At 31.0% G+C, this 13,056-nt stretch overlaps 2 protein-coding genes across 2 annotated transcripts in view; both read right to left on the bottom strand.

Moving 5' to 3' along the window:
* The window catches only part of LOC110999268 (protein dachsous), a 205,540-nt gene extending 198,920 nt beyond the window's left edge, over positions 1–6,620 (bottom strand). The window contains exon 1 of the mRNA XM_022268243.2: positions 6,412–6,620. The gene's annotated coding sequence lies outside the window, so the exon portion shown is untranslated. The remainder of the gene's footprint in view (positions 1–6,411) is intronic.
* Positions 6,621–11,705: 5,085 nt separating this feature from the next.
* On the bottom strand, positions 11,706–12,879 carry LOC110999232 (RNA polymerase II subunit 5-mediating protein homolog). Its single transcript, XM_045629886.1, has one exon. It carries the CDS (start codon positions 12,820–12,822, stop codon positions 12,106–12,108), a length of 717 nt encoding a protein of 238 aa, XP_045485842.1. The 5' UTR covers positions 12,823–12,879; the 3' UTR covers positions 11,706–12,105.
* Positions 12,880–13,056: the final 177 nt, after the last annotated feature.

A 13,056-nucleotide genomic window follows, 5' to 3' on the forward strand; every position in this document is an offset into this window, starting at 1 on the left:
GATTCTTTATAAGAGAATTAGATTATTAATGTTACGTTGTTCTACGACTGGTAATATGTATATTTATAAATAATATTTATTCTAAATTCCTTTAATCAAATAATTTATATAACACAACATAGTATAAATATCCAAGGCCGCATAACTACATTTCAACAATTTGTACGTATTGAAATTATCTCCTAATCTACGGCGATAAAACCCATTCTCATAGTCTTGACATTTGCGTCTACTTCGAATAAGAAAATTAAACAGTAAAATAGGATTAATTAATTTTTATGATATTTGCTGGTGAAATAACCAACCCAAAAGCTATTTAAACTATTTCAAAAGCCTTCCAAATGGTCAAGGTCCACGTAGAGTATTCCCTAAATATTCAGATTTAATCTTCAATCCCTTTGCAGATTTCTGGATCTGTTTTATTATAATTGAATGTAAAATTACTGAACTATATTTTTATAAAAATATGCTGTTAAGTCTTATAATATCTTGCAAAATTGTTTTAACCAACAGTATTTTAGTGAAAAGTCACACCACTGAAACTTAAATTGAATGTTTGTTATCTTGTTTTCAATGCTACAGATAACCCTAAAACGTATTCTATTGTACTAAATGCAAATTTTATGCTACTGTAATTATCATGGATGTTAAATCTTGTTAACAATTATATCTAAATTTTTTACAATTTTTAATTTCCACCGAGAAATCTAAATGGATCTAATTAACGGCTAAAATATGTTCTTTGATATAAATAATTCTGACAACAAAAATGGCGGAAGATAAATCTATAGATAAGTGAAAAATTCTTATATATAATGAATGTATTATATTTTGTGTAACATTTCAATTTAATGCAGACATTTTCTCATAATAAAGTTTGTATGCGATCACCGCAGTCTTTTGTGTAAAATAATCATAATTAATGCCTTGTCATTAAAATTACAACTTAACAATAGGCTAAACAAATATATTTTTATGTCCGTCTGTTCTGGCCGTTTTATTTTTAAAGGTCTTTTGTTAAAACCCAGGTAGCCTCGTGAAATGCGCAAACGCACACGTAACAAGAGGAGCTATTAGAATTTTAGAAAGGATTGTTTCAGTAAAATTATATTTCAACTATCTTGCAACGTAGTTCCAGTTGGTACATGAATTTGCATGCTGTATAGAGTTTAAAATCCTGTATATTTCCATTCTAAAAGTTAAAGAATAAGTAATATTCTTACAAGTAGTCAGTCACGAATTCTATAGCCGAGTCTAGATCTAAAATAATTCATAGAGTATTTCGAGCGTTTTTTTTTGTTTTTAAAAGTAGAAGTCAAGTCATTTTTTCAAATATTAAAAAGGCACTTTTGAACGTTTCAAATATTTAAATTAAAAATTCTAACTGCCCCTTCCAAAAGGTACTTTTATATGGAGAAGAATGGACAAGAAACTCCATACATATTTTAAATAGTTTTTACAATATTTCGTATGTAACATTGACTTGATAAAATTATAAACAAAGACCATGTGCCTAGTTTTAAAACTACTATACTAATATAAAATAGGTGCATGGTGTAATAAAAACAGCAGCAGATAACTTATATAAGTTGAAATATAAGTTGATAGATGGCGCTCACATATTCACAAATATTGCAACAACTTATTTTGATGATTAGCTATTCATTAATAGTATAGTTTCAGTCTTTTTAATGCAGCTTTTAGAAGGCCCTATTTTATCATCATCATAATATTATGTTTCATTAAAGAACGCGGTCACTTAAACATTTCGCCCAAAAATGGAATAACAAGTCTTTATATTCAAATATCTTGAATACGCGTTATTCTAGATAATAAAATACATTTTTTATTGCAAGCGGTCTGTATCAGAGGCAGGCATTTAAACAGAATTAATGTACTCGCGATTTCTACACGTTGGAATAAAAAATGTTATCCAAGTAAAGTGTATTATCAGAATATTTAAAAGAAATTTCAAAAGAGGGACTATCTATTATTTTTATTAAACTTATATTATGCAGAGGGAAGATTTTGTATTATGTTTGTGTAATATATATAACGTCATAAAAAGCTACATTATTTTTGAATAGCATACCTAGGCTTTATTTATTTTAGAAATAATCCTATTGACGTAAGGACCGTTCATGAAAAGAGCATATCGATTCTTAAAAGGCCGGCTACGCACTTGTTAGCCTTTTGGCAATTGAGTGTCCATGGGCAGTTTGCATATAATATAATAAACGTCTATGCTAGTATGCTGATTTCTTTATTAAAACATTTTACTTAATTAAAGTTTCGGAAATATTTGGATAACAAAATTCTATTATAACTATATTATTATTCACCTGAACAATTGTTATCCAAATCTATCCCTAAGTTATTATTAATATTGTATGAGTTATTTTCTTTATCAATTACGTTGCATGATTTCATTCCATTTCCAGGTACATTTGTTGTATTTTTAATGTGTTAGTAAATTAATAAATAAATAAAAAATAAACCACTCCTCACTGATTCCACTAGCCGAAAGCCCAAAATAATATGCAGCTCATTAAATGTTACCAATATTGTACAACATATTAAGTAAACCGCCAAATTTACCAGTAGTACTGTTAATTTATATTTAAAATGACAGGCGTAAACTCAGTTTTTAACACACTTATGTTATTCAGATAAAGCCATTTTATTTTATCCTAATACTTTTATTGTAAAGCTGAATAAGAGCAGTGTCGACTGATTCAGCAACTCTCAACCCTGAGTTCCTAGGTTCGATCCCCGGCTGTGCACCAATGGACTTTCTTTCTCACTTAACAGAACGGTGAAGCGAAACATCGTAAGGATACCGACATTTCTTAGACCTAAGTTAGTCGGCGTGTGTCAGGCACAGGAGGCTGATCACCTACTAGCCGATTACATTGAAAACTTATCATAAAACAGATTCTGAAATCTGAGACTTAGACCCAAAAAGGTAGCGCCACTGATTTTATTTTTAATTCTAACTCATAATTTTGTAATTGCATATAATTTCCAAAGCAATGTTGTTAAGTTATGTCTTAAAGGACAGACTTTTCTTATAATTATTAACACATACCAAAAATTATAAGTGTAGCAAATTATCCAACGATCTAAAAACCGAGATATAATATCTTAGTAAAAATGTATCAAATTGCCGAAGTAAGCGTCGGCGATGGCCAAAAAGCCGCCGCGCTGAATTAGCTTCAAAAATGCGCAAGCTGCGATCCCAACGTTCTCCATTCCTTCCCAAAGAATCAACTATGCACGAATAAGTTATTGTGCGATTTCTGAACGATAATTTGGCTGTCGTAGCCTACCTTTAATCAATGTTAACACCTTAATATTCCAGCTAAACTTAAATAACATTTATGTTATAGAAGTTTTCTATTCGTCGTTCGTCCCAAGACAAAAAATCTATGGTTTTTTGTCATGTCTAGGACATCTTTCAAAACAGATACAGCATCAGAGTATTAAACCTTTTAGTGGATATTATAGAAGGAATATTATTATGTCTGTTTTGTATGATGGTTTGTTATGGGTTTTTAATTATAAATAAAACAAATAAACACATATAAAGACATTTATAAAAGGGAACCTTAAGCTATATACTACTAAATAACATGAAAATTTTGAGTTCGATTACCATTGGAGTAATATTTGGGTAGTAATTGGTATGCCTCATTTGGGTTCAATAATATTTAAAGCATGTTATTAAGATTTGAAAATCGAATCATAATGTGTTATATAAATTTACCATAAAAATGTATTCACAAAGAGTCTTAAAAGTAGAGTCAACGGATAGACTCGAATAGCCTACTTTGCATTCAATATGATTGTTATCAATCGACGCTTTGTACTCGTACAAACCAACGCCTGAAGCAATTTCTTCAACACATAAAATACCTTTACAATTTTTTCAATAACACACAAAGCACATTTTTAAGTATCCGATAAACTACTTTGGTGAAATCAAAATGGCGCGTAGGTGTTCACGTTTTCGTTAAATTCGTGTTATTTCTTTATTAAATGGTGTAAATTTTGTTTCTTTACTCTGATGTAATTTACGAGAAAGAAACACAATCTTTAGGCGATTTTTCGCCGATAAAAAGGATATATTGTACAGTCTTGATGATTATTTTGTACCTTTCGAAGAGTAATGGTGACAGATTACAAGAAATACGTAATGAATGATTGAAGAGTGATCATTTCACGGGAAATAATTTTTATAACTTGTCAATATAACATTATTATTTCCCTAATAATATGCATAATATATAGACCAAAAATGGTAACGAAAATATAAATCTTTATCCGTCGGTACAAATATTGGTAAAAGCTTTGACGTTTCATTAAGTATCAAATATTGTATTATTACTTATCTTTTTCAGCTCTTTTCTCCATGTTTACTTTGTCTCAGGTATGCAATACCTGAATTATGTTTTTAATATTGTGCAACAACTGATTAAGAGATAAATGCACCTTAATTGTATCAAATAAAATATACAGTTTGATAAATATTTAATAAAATTTGTTAGGGTATTTTTTTAGTGTATCAGAAATGTTTAAATTTCAACAATTAGTTTCATGAGAAAAGGGTGTTTATTTCTTTTAAATTCTTTATAATTATATTTATTTGTTGAGTGACAGGTAATAGATTAGGTAAAGATATCCACAAAACGTCCCGTAATTTTGACTCTATACTTACGTCAGGAATGCCGGGATTTGAAGGAAACCTTTGCCAAAAAGGCATACAGATGTCAAAATATACTAGAAGAAAATGATAAAAATATAAATGTATTATATTTCTCAAGACTTTTATTTTAATCTTTATATTATACACATACACTCCACAGCTATCTTTGCTCGTATCCACCCGTATTTTTTCATAATATCAGATGTCAACTCAACCTATAATAAATCGAATTGCATAATTACAATCGCTAGGCTGTAGTAACAAGAAATCTAACATCCGATTGTGTTCTAATGATTTCCATGTATATCGTATACCGTTTGTAAAAACTAGACGCTTGCTTCGACGTCTAAGATAATTAAAAATGTCAATTACAGTTAAGTTGTCAAGTCTAGCGGCCCCGGTACAGTTTATTGTCGTCTATCCTGTGTACTTATTTAAATAGTCATTCGTGTTTTGGTATTACATATTCTCAATACAAAAAATATTTACTTACTAAGAAATTACTGGCAAAAGTTGATGTATTAAATTTTCTGCTACTTTTGCTTCTGAATTGATCAACTTTAGTACATTTTGTCGCCTTTCTTCATCATTAGATTATATAACAAAACTGATGCTCTTTTTATCGTATCAAGAAAATATAAATTCGTATTTTAGTTTAAACATATATAAATAAAAATAATAATTTTTATAGATAAAAAACCTCCTTTGCATGAAAAGACTACAAAATGACATTTGATTATATGAATTTAATTTTACATTGAGTTTAACTAATTAGTAGAGTAATTCAAGATTAGAAATATGCTATCTTTGTCTGTACGGGCTAATGGGAAGTGCTAAATAGACAATAGCAGGTGCAAATACCAGAGAGTTCTAGTATATAGATTTGCAGTACGATCGGGCGAGTTTCTTTTTTTCAATTAAAATAGATATCCGATTTAGATAGGGGTTTAACTTTTTGTGTAGGAAAAGCGTTATTATAGAATATGAAATCAAATAAAGAACACGTAACTTTGTACTATTTTACATTCGAAATGCGATTTCTTAAGAATTCGAAAGCCGATACTTTTAACCTTTGATTGTTTTTTGTTTTTAAAATCCCGTGGGCGATTTAGTTACTTTTCGTTGATTAGAGATTTAATCGTTTTTCGTTAAAGCCTCAATAAAGGCACGAACATTTTAAGTGTTTTATTTTACTTGTAGAGACAATGAAATTCCTTTCCGATTTTTAATACGGTGGTTTATATAAACATATTATAAAATCAATTTCATAGACTGGTTCAAGTTCTCTTCACGTTCATCTAGGTTATACTATATATTTATATGTCCGTTAAGCACGCATACGGTGATTTTTTTTGGATAACAATATTTTTATAAACTTGGCTCAAATGAAGCTCCAGAGAGTCATCTTTTTACAACTGAGAATAAGTAGCCGACTTTTTATCTAAACCAGTCCACGCGACAACTAATACCTACACAGCCTGCGACGTCAATGTTATGTGTTCGAAATTTTTCATTTCGTCTTCTATTTTATACACGTTTTTGTTAAAATTGGTATATACCAATAAGATACAGGACTTGATCAATAAGTATCATTTTCATAATAATCTCGGAGTAGTTATTTGATAAACGTCTCCTAAAATATCTACGCAGGCTTACAGGCTTAAAACCGATTACACCTTAGCAACTTAGTCAAAACTCGAACCAACCTCCAGAATCCTTAGCACAACACAACATCAACCATAATCAATTTTGTTTCTATTCTACTTTAAACTAGAGATTGCACACACAAAACACTTCACTGCAATCCGATGTAAACACAATTTACAAGAATCTAAATAACATTTGACTTTCGGCACCAGTTTTCACTAAAACGTGTTTTTTGTGAGCGCGCGTATACTCACACGAACGCGACGAAACTTCGGAAGGCACTGTCGAGAGCTGGCCGTGTGCGCTAACAACTCCTTGGAGAGAAACGCGCTTGCCTCAATACAATGCGCTGAATAATCGTTTCAAGGAAAAGGCAAGGGTTGCTCAGCACATTCTTTCATCTTAACAAACCGCGTAATTTTGTTCACACCAATATGGGAAAACCTTCAACCATAAACTGATTTGAATTTTTATGTATAATAATACTTGTTCATTATATAAAATACTTTATTAAATTTTAAGTTTAAAGACTCGCTTTACGCTATACTTTACGCTTTCTTGATAAGGCTTTTATGTCGCTACGGAACACAGAGCTTAAAGCGCTTTGTTGGTCTCTAATGAGCGGCCGACGCGTTCTGCCTCCCCTCTCTCATAACAGGTTGCTCGCATACCGTTTTGAGCGCCAATTTCGTGCCTCCCTGGATAGGGACGCCGACTTGATCCGTGGATAACGTTATGATAACACCACTAAAATATTTTTATTCTGTACACACCCATAGATACTTATGATCTCTATTTTAAACACCCTTTATATCTAACCAGACCTCTACTATTACGTACGACGTAATATTTTTATTTAATTTTTATGGATACTTAATTTAAATTAAAATCCTAAAACTGTTTCTTATATAGGAACTGCGCATTTTTCACAAAATAAAAAAGTCTTTAACAAGACGTGGGCTTATGGGAAATACTTTTTTTTGCTTTAATTAAATATTAAATTAGTTTTCTTTAGTGTATGTTACGTAATTAGGCAATAAATTTACTTCAAAAATAAATTTATCTAATTTAAAAAAAAATGAACTCATTTAACCATAAAATATACTCTTTCATCTCTTAGTATCAGAATATGTTTACGCTGTAATTCAATTGATCTTGAACTGCTATCATAGTTTACATCTGATTTTTAGTTTTGAGGATATAAAAAAGTATATCGCAATGTTATATGTCTTTATAAACACTTAATTTGCCTCCTTACAGACGTCCTAACAAATGACTATGTAGATATAAAAAAAACAATTCAAACTTGTACTTTATAGTTTTTGAGCTTTCCAAACTGAGTGAAGCTATCGAAAGTTTTTCATCAAAAATGCGACTTATCGTAGCGATGCTTTGCTAGTAGTCAAAATTTTCTCGCTTCTTGAAAATATATTCTCACACCCTCTTTGGTGAGGTGGAAAATGTCTATACCCTAATAAATTGGAGAATTACCCAGATAATTCGTGTAAATATTTTTTAACTATTTAAATGATGAGCGACTGCAAAATTTATGATATGTGTCTATATCACTCACATGTGTGTACGTCTGCAATCTAAATATATAATTAAATATGGCAAACACTACTGCTTCCATTGAATCCAGTTATGAAAAAAAAATGGAATGTGAGGGAGACAGAGTCAATAAAAATCTTTTTCATAGTTCCACATATATAATAAAATAAAATGTATTTAGTAAGGTATGCTAATTAGATTTATAGGTATCTTAGTATTTAACATTAAAAAAATTGCTCAACAGTCATTTTGAGATTGCGTTGAAGTCTTTTATATCTCTTATTTAATTACAGCTATGAAACAGGCTTATCTGAGCGTTGTCAGCAAGTCTACAGTATACAGTTTTGAGGACGATGAGTACATTACCTATGCACGTTGTATATCCGAAAAATGAGTTAATTAGTAGTCATCTTATAGTGGACACGCCAGTCTGTATGCGAAGTTTCATTATCATTTCAACAGCATCAATCCTTTGCTTTTATCAAGTCAGGAAAAAGAGAAGATTGTGTGATTACTAGAGCCCGTATCAATCTGATTTTGGTTTTGATACCAATTGCTATTTTCTTACAGACGTTGCGTAAACCTATAATGGTATCTTTAGCCGTGCGGCCTTTTTATTCCTTGCCTTATACAAATTTTGTTAACAGAAATTTTAAATCAATAAAAAATTAAAGAAATATGTCTAACTGTAAATCTAAACTCGAATCTATTTTAAGACATACTCAAAATAAAATAATCACTAGCTCAGAAAAAAAAGGCCGGCAATGCACTCGCCCTCCCATTTGTCTATAAAAAAAAGTGTGTTCTATAAAAAAAAGAAGACACACAGAGATTATTGGTATTTAATCCCTCTCTGACACACAAATCAACAGTAAATTAAATCATAAATTACTATTTTCATGAATCAAACATAAAAAAATGCTTCGTTCGAGGAAGGAACTGCGGAGTAGTTTATAAAAAAAATAATGACTTGTTTACATTTAGTTGATAAAAAAAAATTGTCATATACTAGTAAATTGGTCTCTTTTCAATATTAAAAGTACCTGAGTAATGTGGGAAGTCACTCGTACCTATATAACTATAGTAAAACGATTACATAACATTAAACTACGTTTTCTTCTTAATTTTGTATATTTATTTATAACCAATTTTTCACAAATGATTTATAGTTCATTACTCATTTGTGAATAATTTAACTTAAAGCAATTTTAGTATTGCAAAGGAAGTTTTATCTTTAATGAGAATAAGATATGAAGTTTAAGTTATATTCCTACACTATCGAATTTCACAACACGAACAAATCAAGGCATATGTTACTTTTACAAAACACTCAAATAATAATCTCAACTTTACGGAGTGTATCTGATGGTAACTCCGCTATAAATTTAGCAATTTTATTGTCTACGCTTAATGTTGAACAAATTGCATATTCCCTAATGTCAGCGTTAAATGAATGCACGTGTATTTCTGTATAAAAGAACATATGTACGCATGTTTGCAAACCCCAAAAGTATAGAGAGAAAAGTTTAGCGCAGACCTTATTTCGTCCTTATATTGAACTACGTCTATTTTCCTTCTTAAAAACTGTATCAATATATTCATAAGAAGAAACTTCTCTATAATCTACCATAGTGAAGTATTATAGATGAGATACGACGAGGTTTTTTTTTTATTTAAGTAATGCCAAATATTCAAGATTACCGATATTTTACATAAAAAAGAAAGAACTAAGTTCGCGATAAAGTAACATTTTGAATAAAGATTGTATCACATATGTAATAAGAATAAATAAACAATACTATGTAATCAAATGTAATTAGAACGAAAAATATATTTATGACAAATTAAAGTAGCCGAGTATCCGGCAAACTGCGGTGTCACCAAACTAATATTATCTCGCATCAAATTCTTATCATAGCTAACAATGCTTCAACAGGTACAATTAGGTGCTATCAGGAATCAGCAAACCTACCATTACGGCCCCTTCTAATATAACTCCAGCAGGCCAAGGTAACATTAATAGCTTCAGTGTTTTAAAAGGCATTTTCCTGTAGCAAAATACTTATAATGCCTCAATTATGGCTAATAGACTTATGGGTACTGTATTAGATCATAGATTTAGGTAACGCGCCATCTAGTTAATGTTTTCCAAACTACTTTCTCAATAAAGTGCCTTGTAAATGCCCTCAATGTTTCGTCTAGGTAGCTCTTTTGTTATATTAAGCTATTATAACTGTTGCAGGGATATTAAATAAAAGATACTAGGTAATAGAGTTAAGGTCCATCAATAACGATTGTTATTTGGAAGTGCAGTGACAGCTACTACTACCTTGTAGTAACGCTGAAGGCCTAAACCCCGGCTGTGCAATTTATAAGTTTACTGTCCTATATTTTATCACTATTCTCTCTACACAACTCATGCATTACAACATATGAAACCATCCCTAAGAAAACACTCTTTGTCGCTACTCCTCTTTTCGAAAACACTCTCCTTAAAGCCACAGCCAGCATTGGAATACTTGGCGTTGACATATCGAACGACGTTCAGTTTCGCGGTCACTTCGAAGGAAAGGCTAAATTAGCCTCCAAAATCTCGGTGTGCTCAGCAAGGCGAGACGGTACTTCACTCCGGGCCACCGCTTGCAACTATATAAAGCGCAAATTCGGCCCCACATGGAGTACTGTTCCCACCTCTGAGTGGGTGCTCCCCAGTACCAGCTCCTTCCACTTGACCGTATTCAACGAAGAGCGGTTCGAATCGTCGACTTAGGGTCCTTCAAGAAAAAAGCGTACCAATTCTTAAAAGGCCGGCAACGCACTCGCGAGCCCTCTGGCATTGAGAGTGTCCATGGGCGGCGGTATCACTTAACATCAGGTGAGCCTCCTGCCCGTTTGCCCCCTGTTCTATAAAAAAAATAAAAAATCAGCATGTAATACATCTTAAATTCGTTGACGATAAAAAATATCAAGGAAATAGATGTAAAATCTGAGCCTGTACAAAGTTTTAGTGGCATCATTATTACTATTAATATAATAAGATGCAAAAACAAAAAGGTTTAATCAATGTTTGTTACCTATATTGACATGTTGTGTTAAACAATTCTAAGGATATTTAAAATAACTAGCTAGAATCAAAGTTATATAAATAACGTAGATCAAGTAAAACTACTAAAAATAACTAGCGCCTGCAACCTTTTGAGTGATGGGCTTCAGATTTCTACGATTTGATCATTGTTTTTTCCCAATAGTCAAGTAATCAACCTTCTGTGAATGACAGCAGTTACCTTAAGGTCCTTTCGTTCATCATACGAGTTAAGTGTTAAATGTGCACATAGAGTCCATTGGTGGACAGCCGCGATTCGAATCTACGACTACAGAGGTAAAGATTCACTCGCTGCCAACAGTACTACTATAAAAACTGAACTACTAGTAGTATTTTAATTATTGCAAAAAGCCATTAAAACGAATTTTAGTCTCAAATTTATTAATTCATTCACGCTTTTGGGTTATTTACATGCTTTTTTAAAAATGAGAAGTTCATCATCATAGTCTACAAGTTGATTTAGGTAATAAACTGTTATTCACTTTGCCTACATAAACTAAATTACCATTCAAGTCATTTCTGTGTAACATTTAAACATCATTTGAAAGGTTAAGAAATGTAATTAGCACATTATCAAGTATGTACATATGATTCAAACATTTCATTAGAACTATAACTTAAAACCAAATATAACTAGTTTAATCTGGTTTAAAATTATGTAACAACAATATTTCATGTTATTTAAATAAAAAATATATATTTATCATTAGCTTTTAATAATAACAAAAATATTGAAATAATATGACAATTGTATTAACACTTTGCAAACACATATTTTAAGTTGTAACTGGTTCATTACCATGTAAGTTAAATTATTTTCTTTATAATAAAATCTTTACCATCAAACAAATAAATTAGACAATCACAATAAAATATTTATTATATCAAAAGTGGTTAGATTTTAAATAATTGATAACCTGTCAAATACATAATAAACAATTATTAGTGTATGAGGGTGATTTTTTCAATTGTACTAATATGTTTCTACATAGGTAGAAAAAGTAGAAATGTATACTTCTACATTCAACCCAAGAAGAAAAGTAATAAGAAATGGGCAGTGACTTTTTACTACAACTTTTTCATATCTATTTAATATTTCTTAGCTAAAATTAAAAGGTATATTGGGCCAAAATGTAGCCTTTTCTTTCTTATTCATAAGGTCCGTTAATAGAGACATCTCTAATGCACATATTTTTTGCCATTTCTCTCCATAAAGCTCTTTTAATTTATCTTCGGTCATAACATTATCTTCTTCTACTTGTTGTTCAGTTGTGTCTTGTTGTTTCTTTAACCTTTCGCGTTCCAGCCTAGCATCCTCTTTAAACTTTGCATTTGCTCTTACAAACTCAATAAACTCTTCACTGACTACAAATTCATCATTATCATCCTCCATACAATCATCGTCATCATCTTTAACGTTGTCCTTATAACATTGGGCACCATCAATGTTATTATGTTGGCCTTTGTCCTGTTGATTTTCACTCTCATTGTCCTGGTCATTTTCTATAAGAACTTCCGATGTTTTTAGGTAATTCTTTTTAATAATATCATGTAATAATCCATTTTCGTACTCTAACGTTTTTGCTCTGGCTTTCCAAAAGGCAAGTTCATGTTTCATTTGCCAATTTGATGCCATTGTGAAATTCTGAGCCCATGTAGACATTGCCATGGAAAATTGATTATTCTTGGTTTCTTTACGACAACTTTTGAAGCTATTTTTGCGTTTTCGTTTTGCTTTCTTTTTACGTACCTTTTCGTTTTCGATTTTGCTGGGTTGAGGGTGAGATTTATTTTTGTTTACCTTTGTTGTGTTCATTTTAATAAAATCTGTAAAATCAAAAATGAAGTATGAAGTATAATGGCTGCCTGATGACAAATTGTCAGATGCCAATTGTCAAATCGATGAAAAATAATATTGCTCCTTTAGTAAGGCATTCTATACTATAAAATTGGGAAAAGCAGCCTGAGCTGAGCTGTAAAGACCCTTGAGGCCAACAGCGAGATTCCATTTAAAAAAATACATTCTCATTCACTGGTCACATTCAAAATA

This window comes from Pieris rapae, chromosome 10, assembly GCF_905147795.1.
Source record: "Pieris rapae chromosome 10, ilPieRapa1.1, whole genome shotgun sequence".
Classification (NCBI taxonomy): domain Eukaryota; kingdom Metazoa; phylum Arthropoda; class Insecta; order Lepidoptera; family Pieridae; genus Pieris; species Pieris rapae.